The 12,464-nt window shown below is 44.2% G+C and overlaps 3 protein-coding genes across 18 annotated transcripts in view; 1 reads left to right on the plus strand and 2 right to left on the minus strand.

Moving 5' to 3' along the window:
* LOC115760208 (dedicator of cytokinesis protein 9) overlaps positions 1 to 9,447 on the plus strand; it is a 30,065-nt gene extending 20,618 nt beyond the window's left edge. For 2 of the 14 annotated variants that reach the window (XM_030701442.1, XM_030701450.1), the window contains 8 exons: positions 66 to 401; positions 624 to 2,099; positions 2,313 to 3,914; positions 3,980 to 4,126; positions 7,820 to 8,030; positions 8,096 to 8,384; positions 8,441 to 8,673; positions 9,144 to 9,447. In XM_030701442.1, the coding sequence (XP_030557302.1) occupies positions 66 to 401; positions 624 to 2,099; positions 2,313 to 3,914; positions 3,980 to 4,126; positions 7,820 to 8,030; positions 8,096 to 8,384; positions 8,441 to 8,673; positions 9,144 to 9,166 (4,317 nt within the window). In that variant the 3' untranslated portion in view covers positions 9,167 to 9,447. Of the gene's footprint in view, positions 1 to 65; positions 402 to 623; positions 2,100 to 2,312; positions 3,915 to 3,979; positions 4,127 to 7,819; positions 8,031 to 8,095; positions 8,385 to 8,440 lie in introns of all 14 variants that reach the window. The other 12 variants (XM_030701443.1, XM_030701451.1, XM_030701448.1 and 9 more) reach the window with 8 other exon arrangements.
* Positions 4,732 to 7,158, minus strand: LOC115760210. The gene is made up of 3 exons (XM_030701456.1): positions 5,408 to 7,158; positions 5,193 to 5,343; positions 4,732 to 5,137 (listed from the first exon to the last, which is right to left on the minus strand). The coding sequence occupies exons 1-3, from the start codon at positions 6,925 to 6,927 to the stop codon at positions 5,072 to 5,074; spliced, it is 1,737 nt and encodes a 578-aa protein (XP_030557316.1). The 5' UTR covers positions 6,928 to 7,158; the 3' UTR covers positions 4,732 to 5,071.
* A 565-nt stretch (positions 9,448 to 10,012) lies between the features above and the next one.
* Positions 10,013 to 11,956, minus strand: LOC115760211. Of its 3 annotated transcripts, none has more exons than XM_030701457.1 (3): positions 10,850 to 11,956; positions 10,331 to 10,517; positions 10,013 to 10,269 (listed from the first exon to the last, which is right to left on the minus strand). In XM_030701457.1, the coding sequence occupies exons 1-3, from the start codon at positions 11,782 to 11,784 to the stop codon at positions 10,237 to 10,239; spliced, it is 1,155 nt and encodes a 384-aa protein (XP_030557317.1). In that variant the 5' UTR covers positions 11,785 to 11,956; the 3' UTR covers positions 10,013 to 10,236. The 3 variants fall into 3 exon arrangements, with proteins under 3 accessions (XP_030557317.1, XP_030557318.1, XP_030557320.1); XM_030701458.1 differs by having other exon boundaries at positions 10,340 to 10,517; positions 10,850 to 11,954; XM_030701460.1 differs by having other exon boundaries at positions 10,014 to 10,269; positions 10,331 to 10,478; positions 10,850 to 11,952.
* Between the last annotated feature and the right edge of the window lie 508 nt (positions 11,957 to 12,464).

Genomic DNA, 12,464 nt, shown 5'->3' on the forward strand with positions numbered 1-12,464 from the left:
AAAATGCTCCTCTGCTAGACTTTCCTTTACAAGCTTTTGCTAATACCTTTTTCTCTGGTTTGCAGTGCATCTATGGGCGTCCGGGTCAGGATTTGTTGGTCTCGCAGATTGCCTGCCCGGTGCTGCATCATAATGTGACGCCCACTTGGTACGAGGAAATAAAACTGCGCCTGCCGCTGGGCCTCTTTCCGGAGCATCATTTGCTCTTCTCCTTCTATCACGTGTCGTGTAATCTGAGCAAGAAACGTGATGCACATGCGTCGTTCGAGACGCCCATTGGCTATGCCTGGCTACCGCTGCTGCAGAAGAATCGCATCTGCTTGGAGGAGCAGCTGTTGCCCGTGGCTGCAACGTTGCCCGTGGGCTATCTGTCTATCCAGCCGCTGGGCTGGGGCAAGGGGGTAAGTTTTTGCTGCTGCTGTTGTCGCTGCTTGCTGCCGATCATCGACTCATGCATCGTTTTGTGTTTTTTGATCCACATCCATACCTTGCTGCTTGCCTAACCAAAAACCCGCTCTCTGTGTTCTCTTTTCCACACATTCTCTTCATGCACCGCATCCGCCAACCGCATCCGTTACTCCATCCCTCCCCATGGCCGCCTACAAACCCTTTCAATTTCTCAGCAGAACTGCGGCCCGGACATTCAATGGATCGACAATCAGCGTGCTCTCTATAGCGTTGGCCTGCGTCTGGACTCCACGGTGCTAACGTCGGATCAGCATCTGCACAACTTCTTCGCCCACTGCGAACGGCTGCTGGAGGGCGGCAAGACTGGCGCCCTGCCCGCCGAGACGGAGACATGCAAGATCCTGAAGGCGGCGCATGCCATCGACATGCGTTCCCTGATCAACTTTCTGCCCACGCTGCTCAACGAGCTGTTCACGCTGCTAGTGCACACCCAGTCCGAGGAGATTGGCCTGAATGTCATCCGGCTGCTGACGAACATAATTCATCAGATCAGCGACGAGGCGAAGCGCACAGAGCTGTTGGCCGCCTATGTCAAATACGTGTTCCATGCTCCTTACTACAGTCAGCAGACGGCACGATTGCGCACGGTTCACGGCGAACTGTGTCGCCATCTGCCCTACCTGCTCAATCCCAACAACACGGACTTTCTCATTGTGAACAAGTTCATGCGCTACTCCGCGATCTTCTTCGATCTAATTGTGAAGAGCATGGCTCAGCACCTGCTGGCCACGGGTCGCATACGCATGCTGCGCAACGAACGATTTCCCAAGGAGTATGCGGATCGTGTTGAGCAATTGATCAAGGCACTGGTGCCGTATATAACCACCCGCTATGAGGATCTCGGCGAAGAAACGCAGCTGCTGAACCGTTCGCTGGCGCGTTTTGTGCGTCAATGCCTCAGCTATATGGATCGTGGATTTGTGTTCAAGCTGATTCGCTTCTACATGGAGCAGTTTGCGCCTGGCAATCCGCGCGTGCTGCACGAGTACAAGTTCAACTTTCTGCAGGAGATTTGCCAGCACGAGCACTATGTGCCGCTCAATCTGCCGTTTGTGCTGAACCCCAAGAATCGACCGCCGGAGCTGTTGCAGCATTTCACACTCTCGGAGCAGTTTTGTCGCCAGCATTTCCTCTCCGGTCTGCTGCTGCAGGAGCTGAAGAGCAGTCTGAACGAGATCGGTCATGTGCGTCGCCATGCACTGTCCATCTTCAAGGATCTGCTGGCCAAGCATGAGCTGGATGCACGCTATCAGCAGCGCGGCCAACTGTGCCGCATTGCGCTCCTGTATGTGCCCTGGCTGGGCATTGTCATGGACAATCTGCATCGCATCGATGATCTCTCCGACTCCGGCGGCTGCACGCCCAACGGGCATGTCTATGCCGACTCCGCGTCCTATACAAAGCGTCTCAGCTGCTCCAGCAGCTATGTTTTCAGCAAGGACTCGTCAACCTTTAGCTCGCTGACCTCTACGCCGAGATCTAAAAACCGCCTCACCCTTCACACCGATCAGGCGAGTCCCTGTCGCACCTCCATGCACATCAAGGATCATAACTACTTGGCCGCGATTGCTGGCACAGCCATTGGCAATGGCATCTCCAATCTGTCGCTTAACTCGAATTCCGATTCTGGCGTAAGTAAAATCTTTCTCTTATTTTTGGGTTTAAGCAAAACAATTTGAGTTGAAGAAAAAGTGTTGCATTCGAGTTAAACTGATACGCTCTCTCACCGAAAATATTAAATAGAGTTTTTAATGCACTTTTGATTTAATTGCTTTATATATGTGAACACATATCCCTAATTTTAGCGAACGATTGACCTAAATTTTCATTTTCCTTCGCACTAGCACTCACAGGATACGACAACAATCGGCGCTTACACGAATGGCGAAACGGATGTGGCGCTGCGAAATGGCCACAATCGTTCGGTGAGTGTGACGCATGCACAAGTCCTGGCACGCTGCGATAAGTTCAGTGCGGCGGAGAGTAAGGACCTGCTGCTTGGCTTCCTGTTCATTGTGAAGCATCTGTCGCAGGATCAAATGGTCGCCTGGTGGCAGAACTGCAACGAGACGGAGACACTGCAGTTCCTGTCAATTTTGGACCTGTGCCTGCTGCAGTTCCGCTACGTGGGCAAGAAAAATGTTGTGCTAGCGAGTGATGCACGCCTCCAGAGGCCTACCAAGGCACACACACTGCCCGCACGCAGCACACCGCCTGTGCTGGAGAACGGCAGCCAGGAGCCAAACACTGGCACTCTCACCCAGACACGAGAGCATCTGCTGGAGGATATGGACCTGTCGGCCAGATCACAGCAGGCGCTTTACGAGTCCAATCTGGCCACGGAGGTGGGCATGATAATACTGGACTGCCTCGGACTCTATGTGCTGCAGTTCCGACAGCTGCTGGCGGAGAGTCTTGTGCTGCCCAAGCTGGCGCGTGTCTATTTGCGCTTTCTGCAGCTGGGCCAGTCGGAGCGTCTGTCCAAGCACGTGTTCGCCGCCCTGCGCGCCTTCATTAACAATTATTCGATGGCCCTGTTCAAGGGCAATGCCATGCTTTGTGGCCAGATGGTCTATGAGCTGCTCAAGGCCTGCGACAGCCGGCTGGTGGACATACGCCACGAATCCTGCGCCGTTCTGTATCTACTGATGCGCAGCAACTTTGAGTTCAGCGGCCGCAAGGCGCTCACCCGCGTCCATCTGCAGGTCATCATCTCGGTGTCGCAGATGATTGGCAATGTAATTGGCCTGAACAATGCCCGCTTCCAGGAGAGCTTGTCCATTATCAATAGCTATGCCAACAGCGACAAGGCCATGAAGGGCACGGGCTTTCCCTTGGAGGTTAAGGATCTCACGCGACGCGTGCGCACAGTGCTGATGGCCACGGCGCAAATGCAGGCTCATCACATGGACCCGGAACGGCTGCTCGAACTGCAATACTCGCTGGCCAACTCGTATGCCTCGACACCGGAGCTGCGACACACTTGGCTGGTGACCATGGCGCGCAATCACGAGCAGAATGGCAATCTCTCGGAGGCCGCCTGCTGTCATCTGCATATTGCGGCGCTCATGTGCGAATATCTGCGCCTGCGCGGCGGCTGCACGCTCAGCTGGTCGTCGACAGCATTTGGCAAGATATCGCGCAACATTCCGCTGGATGAGCAGGGCCTGAAGCTGGATGCGGGCGCCCAGGACTCACAGTACACAGAGCAAATGCTGCTGGAGCAGCTCAAGCAATGTGCCGACTTCCTCGATCGTGCCGAGCGTTTCGAGTGCCTCGGCGAGCTCTACAAGCTCATCCTGCCCATCTACGAGCGTGCGCGCAACTTTATTGAACTGGCCCAAAGCTATGAGCATCTCACCCAGGCCTACAATAAAATTGTCGAGGTGAATCGTTCCGGCAAGCGCATGTTGGGCCGCTTCTATCGGGTTGTCTTCTATGGCATGGTAAGTGGACGTCGTCTAAAGGCCCCGTTAAAAGCCTTTAACCTATTCTAACAATATGTTTTCAGATGTACTTTGAGGAGGATCACGCCATTGAGTTTGTGTACAAGGAGCCAAAGTTGACATCGCTTAGCGAAATCTCGGAGCGTTTGGCCAAACAATATAAGGAAAAGTTTGGTGCCGATGTCGTCAAACTCATTATGGATTCATCGCCGGTATGTAGGAATTCAAAATTATTTTAATCTCTATAATTATTGACAACCGGATTCGAAGTGTTGTTTAAAGTTGTTCTTGACTTGGTTTAAAATATTTAACTACGTTCAGGTATATTCGTGTACTAGAAAAGATCCATTATGTAAGATGTTTTTCATCAGCATTTGCAGTCTGGATTGGCGATATCGGAATTGTCGTTTTTCTCAAGAAATTTTACGGAAATCGCCCAATAAATTTTTGTTAAACTTGAATTTGAAATTTACAAGTTAATATTTCCACTTATGGAAATCTATATTTCTGTAGTGCATTTTCCTCAAGCTGAAAGTTTATATGAAAAAATCAATTTTTTCACTCATTTTCCGCCAATGGAAATGGAACTTCCTTTACATCTTGAGGTTGGGTTTACTTTACATTCGTTTAGTAACTTTGGGTTATAATCGTGGAAATAGGAAAAATATAATTGCAAAGTAAAGCATGCATCCATTTAATTTCCAGAATTCTTGATTTTTAAATGAAAGATCAAAAAGTTAAATAGAAGGATCCTGATTTAAATGCCAGGCGAACGCAATAATATAATATTGAATACAATATAAAATATAGGCTTCATTTGCTACATATTTATTGGGCTTACAGAAATAAAAAACGAAAATTTGATATTATATAACAACACAATCATTGCCTGTTGAATGCTTAACAATCTTATTGAATTCGCAGCTTAAGCTCAGCTAAGTAAAAAATATATAGTGGGTGCTTTATATATACATATAAATGAATATATATGTATAGAGAGAGAACTAGTTCGGCAGGACTAACAAACTAACTGGTTGATAGAAATTAAGCTGCATCTGCTGATTCGCAACATATTTGATAAGTAGAAGAAGAAGACCGTTATGCCAGAGACATGCTGTTACGAACAACACAATTATGAAACAATTTTTAAGACTAGCTCATTTGAACAGATACTCATTGAACTGGACATCGGTATCGTTGTCACCACGCATCAGGTTGAGGCGCTGAAATGGGATTCATATACACTTATGCATTTGGGAGTATATGTGATGCACTTACGCGCTTCACCTCGGACTGTCGCATCTGGGATGCATGGGTGCTACGTGGCGCCACAATTCGCTGAGCTCCTCCTGCAGGACTATGCTTGGTGCCCTGGGTTGACCCTATGCCGGCTGTGCGGCTCAAGGTAGCTGCCTTGTTTAACTTGTTACTGAAAGACAAAAGACAGTTAATTAACGTGGCAGTAAACGCACAACTGAATCATTGAGACTTACACATGGACGTGGTCTAGCTGCTGCTTGGGCATACCGATCTGTGAACGCGGCTCCTGCTTGTAGTTGGAGCTTGGCTTGGCTATTTGACTGGCCGTCACCTCGGACATGTTGCCCGCATTTCCAGTTTTGGGCTGCATTGTGCACTGATATGCGCGCTTGATCCGATTGCCATTTAGATGACCACGCTCCGGCAACTTTTTAGACGCCGATCCTGTGGCACTTCCGGCTGAAGTAACTGTTGCGGCGGCATTTGTTGCTGCTGCTGGTGCTGCTACTGTTGTTGATGTAGCGCTTACTGACGGTGTGGCAGCTGATGCTGGCGTTGTTGCTGCTGCTGGTGAACTGTACCGCCATCGCTGTATTTTGCTCTCCTTCTCCTTGTGGGTGCCGGTTTTGCGCGGCCCCGGCCCCGGCGAACTGGTCCATTTTACCTGATTCACCTTGTACAGCTTTGGATAGACTGTGGACACAGGAGCTGTGGTTGTTGACATAGCTGGTGTTTGCGCGTCCATCTCATAGTCTTCTTTCAGCGACAGCTGCTCTTGGTGCACCTTTTGGTGATCTCCTTGATCGTTGACGTGCACATCGGTGGCACTCGGAGCCGAGTATCCATAAACCTTCATCGTCGTTAATTCCGGCATATATGGATCCCATTCCAAAGTGGACAGCTCATCTTCATTAAATGGCACTTCACTGTCATCATTATTGATCTCGTTTATCGCCAGCGGAACAGTTTCTGTAGACTCAAAATCCAGCGCCTGGCCGCCGTTTGTGCTTAGGCCCAGTTTCTGGCAGAGCTGTTTAAATGCGTCCTGATAGCGTGCGCCGGCATCCTCATTAATCAACTTCTCGAACGCCTTAATGTCCTCGATCTGACGGTCTATTTCCAGCTCGGTGAAGCTGCGCTTTTTCGGCAAGGCCGTGCACTTGGGACATATCGACGGCAACTTGCCTTCGCTCTTATCGTTCAGAACGTTGCCCATGCGACTCAAGAACTGTGCAGCCAGGGAATGGCCAGGTCGATTGTTGTGCTCTGCAACATCGCCGATCTCCAGGCGAAATGCGGCCGAATTACAAAGATGCTTATTCAACGATTGTCGCTTGCCGCTGTCCAGCGCCATGAATTGCACATTGATGCCCTGGCCATTGGGTGCCAGAGTGAACCGAATTTGCGTTAGCGGCAAGTTCTGGTTGCCCAGCTGATTCATCAGATTATAGAGCTGGCGCTGTATGCGGTTCAGTGTATTTTCCACCAGTGTTGTTGAAGAGCTGGCCGATGGCTTTTGCTCCTGCCGCTGATATTGATGTGGCTCCTCATCATCGTCAGCATCGCTGCTCTTCATGTAGGAAGGCACAAACTCAGCCGCATTGGGATTCAGTGAGGAGTCACTCAGGCTCCGGCTGTTGCTCTGCATGCAGCTGTTGCTGTTGCTATTGCTGTTGCTGTCCTCGCTGCCCGCCTGCAGAGACTGGATAAAGTCCTTTATGAACTGTTGGTGCATCTCATTGCCAATGTCCATGTTAACCGCTAACTGCTTGACTGAAGGCTATTCTAAAATGTTAACTCTAAATGTAATTTGGTACTGTTGCACTCTGTTGGGCTACAAACAATTTACTATTTGTACGGTGCTATTTAGTTATAACAAGGGTATTTTAGTGATATATACATTTGAAACGATTGAATATATAGTGATGCTGAAGTAAGCCGAAACACAAATGCTGCTATGATGCCCAAACGCCATCTGTAGCTCCAACATTCCAAGCAACTATGATCGAGGCAGTTCAATTCGTTTCCATTTCGTCTAGAAATATACTTTCGAGTAGTACTTCGTTGCGTACTATTCGAGTCATTTTTATTTCCTAAGCCGTACTACTGCTTAACAGTGCTAATATAATTTTCAGAAGCATCTTTTTGTTCGTGGAATTAAATTTCGCAAGAAAACTTAGTCTGGAGAAACATTAACTAGAAATTACTCAAAGTTAATTTATTTAAAATCTGAAAAACATTTGTTTATTATTTACTATTAATTTATGGTACATGCAAAACACGTTTTCAGTATTCATTCAAGTTATTATATTCATATAATGTTAAATATTTTTATACCCCTTCCACTTATCGTCACATTTTCCTTGTGAATCAATATTAATCTATTAAATTTTTAATAAAATTGTGAACATTAATAGTAATATTAATTAATATTTTGCAGAACTACACAATTATTCATAATTTTCATACCTGGCATCATAGTGCGCGCCATCTGTTGTTCATATTTTTTTTAATTTTATTTTTAGCAAGATCGTAAAGAAAGAGACTAACGCCATCTGTCGCTCGTTTTCATGGACAGTTTCACTTTCTATTGCTCGACGATATAATTTATTCAGAGTTTTAAATACATTTTTCATCGGTTGCAGGTAAAAGTTGACGAATTGGATGCGAAACTAGCCTACATACAGGTCACCCATGTGATACCCTTCTTCACCAAAGACGAGCTCGATCAGCGTCTGAATGAGTTCGAACAGAACCATGATGTGGACACATTCATGTATGAAACACCCTTTACCAAATCCGGCGCAGCGCGTGGCAGCGTTGAGGAGCAATGGAAACGCAAAACTGTCATTAAGAGTGAGTCGAAACGAAGCATTTACTTAGATCGACGATCAGCTAATTAAGCATTTTTCTGTTTGCAGCTCAATATTCGTTTCCGTACGTGCTCAAACGTATACCCGTCAAATCGCGTGAGATTATCGAGCTGAGTCCCATAGAGGTGGCCATCGACGAGATGCAATCAAAGGTTTCAGAGCTGGAGGAAATTATTTTGCCCCCGGCGGATGTCAAGAAGTTGCAGCTGCGCCTGCAGGGCAGCGTGGCAGTTACCGTGAACGCAGGTCCATTGGCCTATGCGCACGCCTTTCTGGACGCTAAGGTGATCAAAAACTTTTCGCTGGATCGTGTTGAGGATCTGAAGGATGTGTTCCGGTAGGCAACAGCTTAATGAAAACTAACCATTGATTCAAATACACTTTCTCATACAGAGACTTTATTGGTGTCTGTCACAAGGCGCTGTGTGTGAACGAGCGCATGATCAGTGCCGATCAGAAGGAGTATCATCATGTCCTCAAGGAGAACTACGAGAAGCTGTGTCAAGCGCTCAGTGAGTTACTCCAAGATGAGTCATTCCAGCCGCTTAGCGATGATGCCGACACAGCCGCCCAGCGCAATAGCATGGCTTTATTCAATGCGATCAGTGGGGCCTCACATAACTCAAGTACAGCTTAAGTTCAAAACCAAACAAAAACAAAAACAGTTAAAACAAATACCAACCAATACCAATACCAATACCAAAATACACACATACTACGCATAGCTACTAAAATCGGTTTTAACAAAAGCAACGTAGAAGCGTAAATTGTAGCTTTTAACTTGTTTGGTGTTCCTTTGTAATGATGTTTGATCTTTGATCTTTGACCTTTGATGTTTGATGTTGTCGTTGTTGTTGTGGCAGGTAAACTCTGAAATTCGCCCCATACCTTGGTTTGTGTCTCTCATCTAACGGCTAAACGCACGCATACATATGACTAACGCCCAGGTATTTGGCCATCACTAAACAAAACTAATCTTACTAAGCAATTGATATACTAAAAAAAAAAAAACGTAATTAGCTGTACTAATTGCTTAAACCCTACCGAAAAGCCAGCCAATTCATGCATTTAATTCAATTTTTTTTTTCTGTTTTAGGTTTTGGTTTTGCCGTTTATTAAAGTCCATGCAAACCAGCAAATACCACATATATATCCCACACAAACAATACAGCATATAGAACTACATATACTATATATACCGATATACGATATATATGAACACGCACAGATCCACCACACGATAAACGAAATTGTAACTAATTTTTCGACCAGTTGACCAAGTTCCAGTACACACGAGAAACACTTGTTAATTCATAAACCCGATTAGCATAACGAATTATTTAATTGTTGTTAAATTTTAAGTAAATTCATATTTGTATATACATCTAAGAACTTAATTTTGAATGTACATTGATTTTTATTTCATTTTTATCTTTTTTTTTTATTTTATGCATAATTTATTGTTACACGTACGATATTTCCAGTGTGAAGCATGACTAAAAAAAACCTGATATAAATTTAAATACCTAAACTTACTTCCTGTTTAGCACTCAATGCGTCCCTTATTAGATCAAATCTGCTAGCTTTGTGTCTTCAACTTACAAATTGTTTGATAATGAAATTATGAAAAACACTTTACCTAACAGAGCTGCAAAACTATTTATAGCATGTGCGCATGTGAATTAAATATTTAAATCTAAATCAAATTGTTTCCCAAAGGAGAATATATACATTTAGATTGGACATATTTCTCAATTGCAACATTATTGATGGTTATGTAGCTCTTATACCTAAAGCAATTATTTGTAAACTTACGATATGCCTAGATTTAAGTTCCAGAAGCAACAGAACTTACCAAAGTATTTAAACAACTATGATACAATTAAACATGAATATATATTTACATGCATTTTCTAGTGAAATCCAATAATGTACTAAATAAAATATTTGTTAAACAAAATGAGTATAATTTGTTCTCCCTTTATTATTCCTGTTTTAGTGTTAAGCAGAATTGGCAAATTAATTTTTTAATTCTTCTACGTTGCGATATTTCAGTAGTTTAAAGAACTAAACATCGCAAAGACTGTTCTGTAAAATTAAAAGAATTATTTTACTGGTCCTCAGTTCCCTTAGTCTCCCTTAGCTATGTGCATATATTGTACATAAATATATTAAATTTCAGTTAAGTTCTAATTGTTAGTCGCTTTCAAGAGACTCATACGCTGCAAATATTGAGAATGATTAATGATTGTTCTCATCGGCAGCAATATTTATCATATTAACCTGGCTTACCTTTTGCACCTGTGACTGGCGCATTTGGGAAGTGTACGTGCTCCGTGGTGCGAATTTCTGGGCACCATTCGTCAGGCCTTTCTTTATGATCTGTCCTAGGCTTTGTCGGGGCGTGTGGATACCCTTATTCGATTTTTTTCTGAGAGTGCAGGAAAATAGTACGATTGATTTCTGATTGCTATATTACATTCGGAATATATACGAAAAATAAATTAGAAAAATCAATTTCTATAAAATCTTATTATGGAAGATTAAAAAAAAAAATATATTGTTTTTTAATTAACCAAAAGTAGGTTTTTAGATCTGAACCTTTTTCAGTAGAATGCCAGATATCTACGGATTATGTACATGGAAAAGTGCAACATTTTCTAGAGATAACTAGGATCCGAGCTTGATCCCTGGCTAGTGTTGATACTACTAAATCCGATATGCTATACATTAAAAAATAATTATACTATTTCTCGAGCTCAAAAAGAATTGTTTAAAGAAATATAGTCGCAGAGCACATACTCGTATTTGGGTTCTTGCTTAATGTTCACTGTTTTTTGGCGTGTCTCCGTTTTGGAACGGCCTGTTGGCAAACTGTTCCAATTGCCAGTGTTGACACAATGGTGCACTTTGCTGACAATGCTTGGTCTAGCAAGCGTGGTACGAACGCCATTCAGCTGGATAGGCTCTGGCTGCTGCTTCTTTGGCAATGTTTCCCTCGCCGCTGTGGTGGCAATTATTTGATGAACATGATGCATATCCTTGCTCGCAGAAACTGAACAGGACTTGCGCTTGATCTCCGGCATGGGCTTGTTCTCTATCAAAGGCTTAGTCTCCATTAATTGCTTGCTAGCTGACTGTTGGGCGAGTGCCGGACGGCTTGAACAGATGGACTCTTCATTCCACTCCATCTTATCATTGAGGACATCGCCCATGCGGACCATAAAATTGGCGGCCAACACATTGGGCAGTCTTCTTGGCATGAAGGAGCGGTCGCTTATTTCCAAATGAAGCGCCGAGTTCTGGCAAAGGCTCTCGTCCAGCATCTGCTTACCAGTCACACCATGCTCTCCCTTAAACTGAACATTGATACCCTGGCCATCCGGGGCCAGACTCAACTTGATCGCCTTAAGTGGCATGAACTTGTCTCCCAGCTGATGCAGCAGCTCGAATAGCTGCCTCTGGGCCTGCAAATAGGATGCATCGCCCACAAATTCACGCTGAGCCAGCGTGGTTGTAGATGTTGCCTCTGTTTTCAACTGTTTCTTCTGGCAACTCAAATTCTTTTTATTATTATCGTTTTTACCGCCCTTTAGATACGATGGAATAAACTCCAAGGCGTAAGGGTTAAGCGAAGATTCGCCCTCACCGTCGGGTTCTATATAAAGATTTGGCATAGACTTGCACGGTAGTTCCTGCTTCCTTTCGCTTCTGTTTCCCATTTTATTGGACTGCATGACTAGGCCCGAAACGTAACTGAAAATGGGTTTGAATATCTGTAATTGTATCTATGTGGTAAACAATCTAATAATTTATTATTTGTACTTTAATGTGTAAAACTGTATGAGTGTTAAGAAATAATGTATTTGTTTCAAATGATCAAGTATTCAAAAGTTCCTATGGAAACTGTTCGATTTAAAAACTAAGGCATCCTAGTGTACTAGCTGTGGCTCAACTGAACAATCCCACAACAGAGCTGAAATGTGAAAAGATATTTGAAAATTTATTGAAACGAGCAGCTCCGCCATTGTGGCGCCATCTATGTGACAGATTTTCATTTTACTTCGACAGCTCAGCTTGAATTGAGCTTTTTATTACAGTTTTTAAACGGCTGATTTGAAGTTTCGATTTCTGGGTTTTTTCTGAGATTATTAATAAAACTGAGCTTCAGAAGAATCAGAATAGTCCATATACAAAATATTTTACTTACAAATTAACAGTTATTAACATTTATATGTCACTCAAAAAATGTTTATTAAATTCTCTCTAAAGACGAAGAGAGAGAAAAAGAAGAGAGATTTATTTGCAAATGGATGTACACAATTTTCAAGCCAAAGTAGCCATCGGATTGCAGGATGAATCTGAAATCGTCAATTATCCTCCGAATCAGCCCACTTTGTAAAACCGCTTCAAGTTG

The sequence above is a fragment of the Drosophila novamexicana genome, unplaced genomic scaffold (genome assembly GCF_003285875.2).
Source record: "Drosophila novamexicana strain 15010-1031.04,08,12 unplaced genomic scaffold, DnovRS2.1 tig00000387-arrow-pilon, whole genome shotgun sequence".
Taxonomy (NCBI): domain Eukaryota; kingdom Metazoa; phylum Arthropoda; class Insecta; order Diptera; family Drosophilidae; genus Drosophila; species Drosophila novamexicana.

Coding starts and splice junctions, on each gene's coding strand:
- LOC115760210 (XM_030701456.1), bottom strand. CDS start 6,927: ATGGACATTGGCAATGAGATGCACCAACAGTTCATAAAGGACTTTATC. Junction 5,344..5,407: donor CAGCTAGACCACGTCCATGT/GTAAGTCTCAAT, acceptor TTTGTCTTTCAG/TAACAAGTTAAACAAGGCAG. Junction 5,138..5,192: donor GACAGTCCGAGGTGAAGCGC/GTAAGTGCATCA, acceptor ATCCCATTTCAG/CGCCTCAACCTGATGCGTGG.
- LOC115760211 (XM_030701457.1), bottom strand. CDS start 11,784: ATGCAGTCCAATAAAATGGGAAACAGAAGCGAAAGGAAGCAGGAACTA. Junction 10,518..10,849: donor AAGCAAGAACCCAAATACGA/GTATGTGCTCTG, acceptor AATGTAATATAG/CAATCAGAAATCAATCGTAC. Junction 10,270..10,330: donor AGGTGCAAAAGGTAAGCCAG/GTTAATATGATA, acceptor CAATATTTGCAG/CGTATGAGTCTCTTGAAAGC.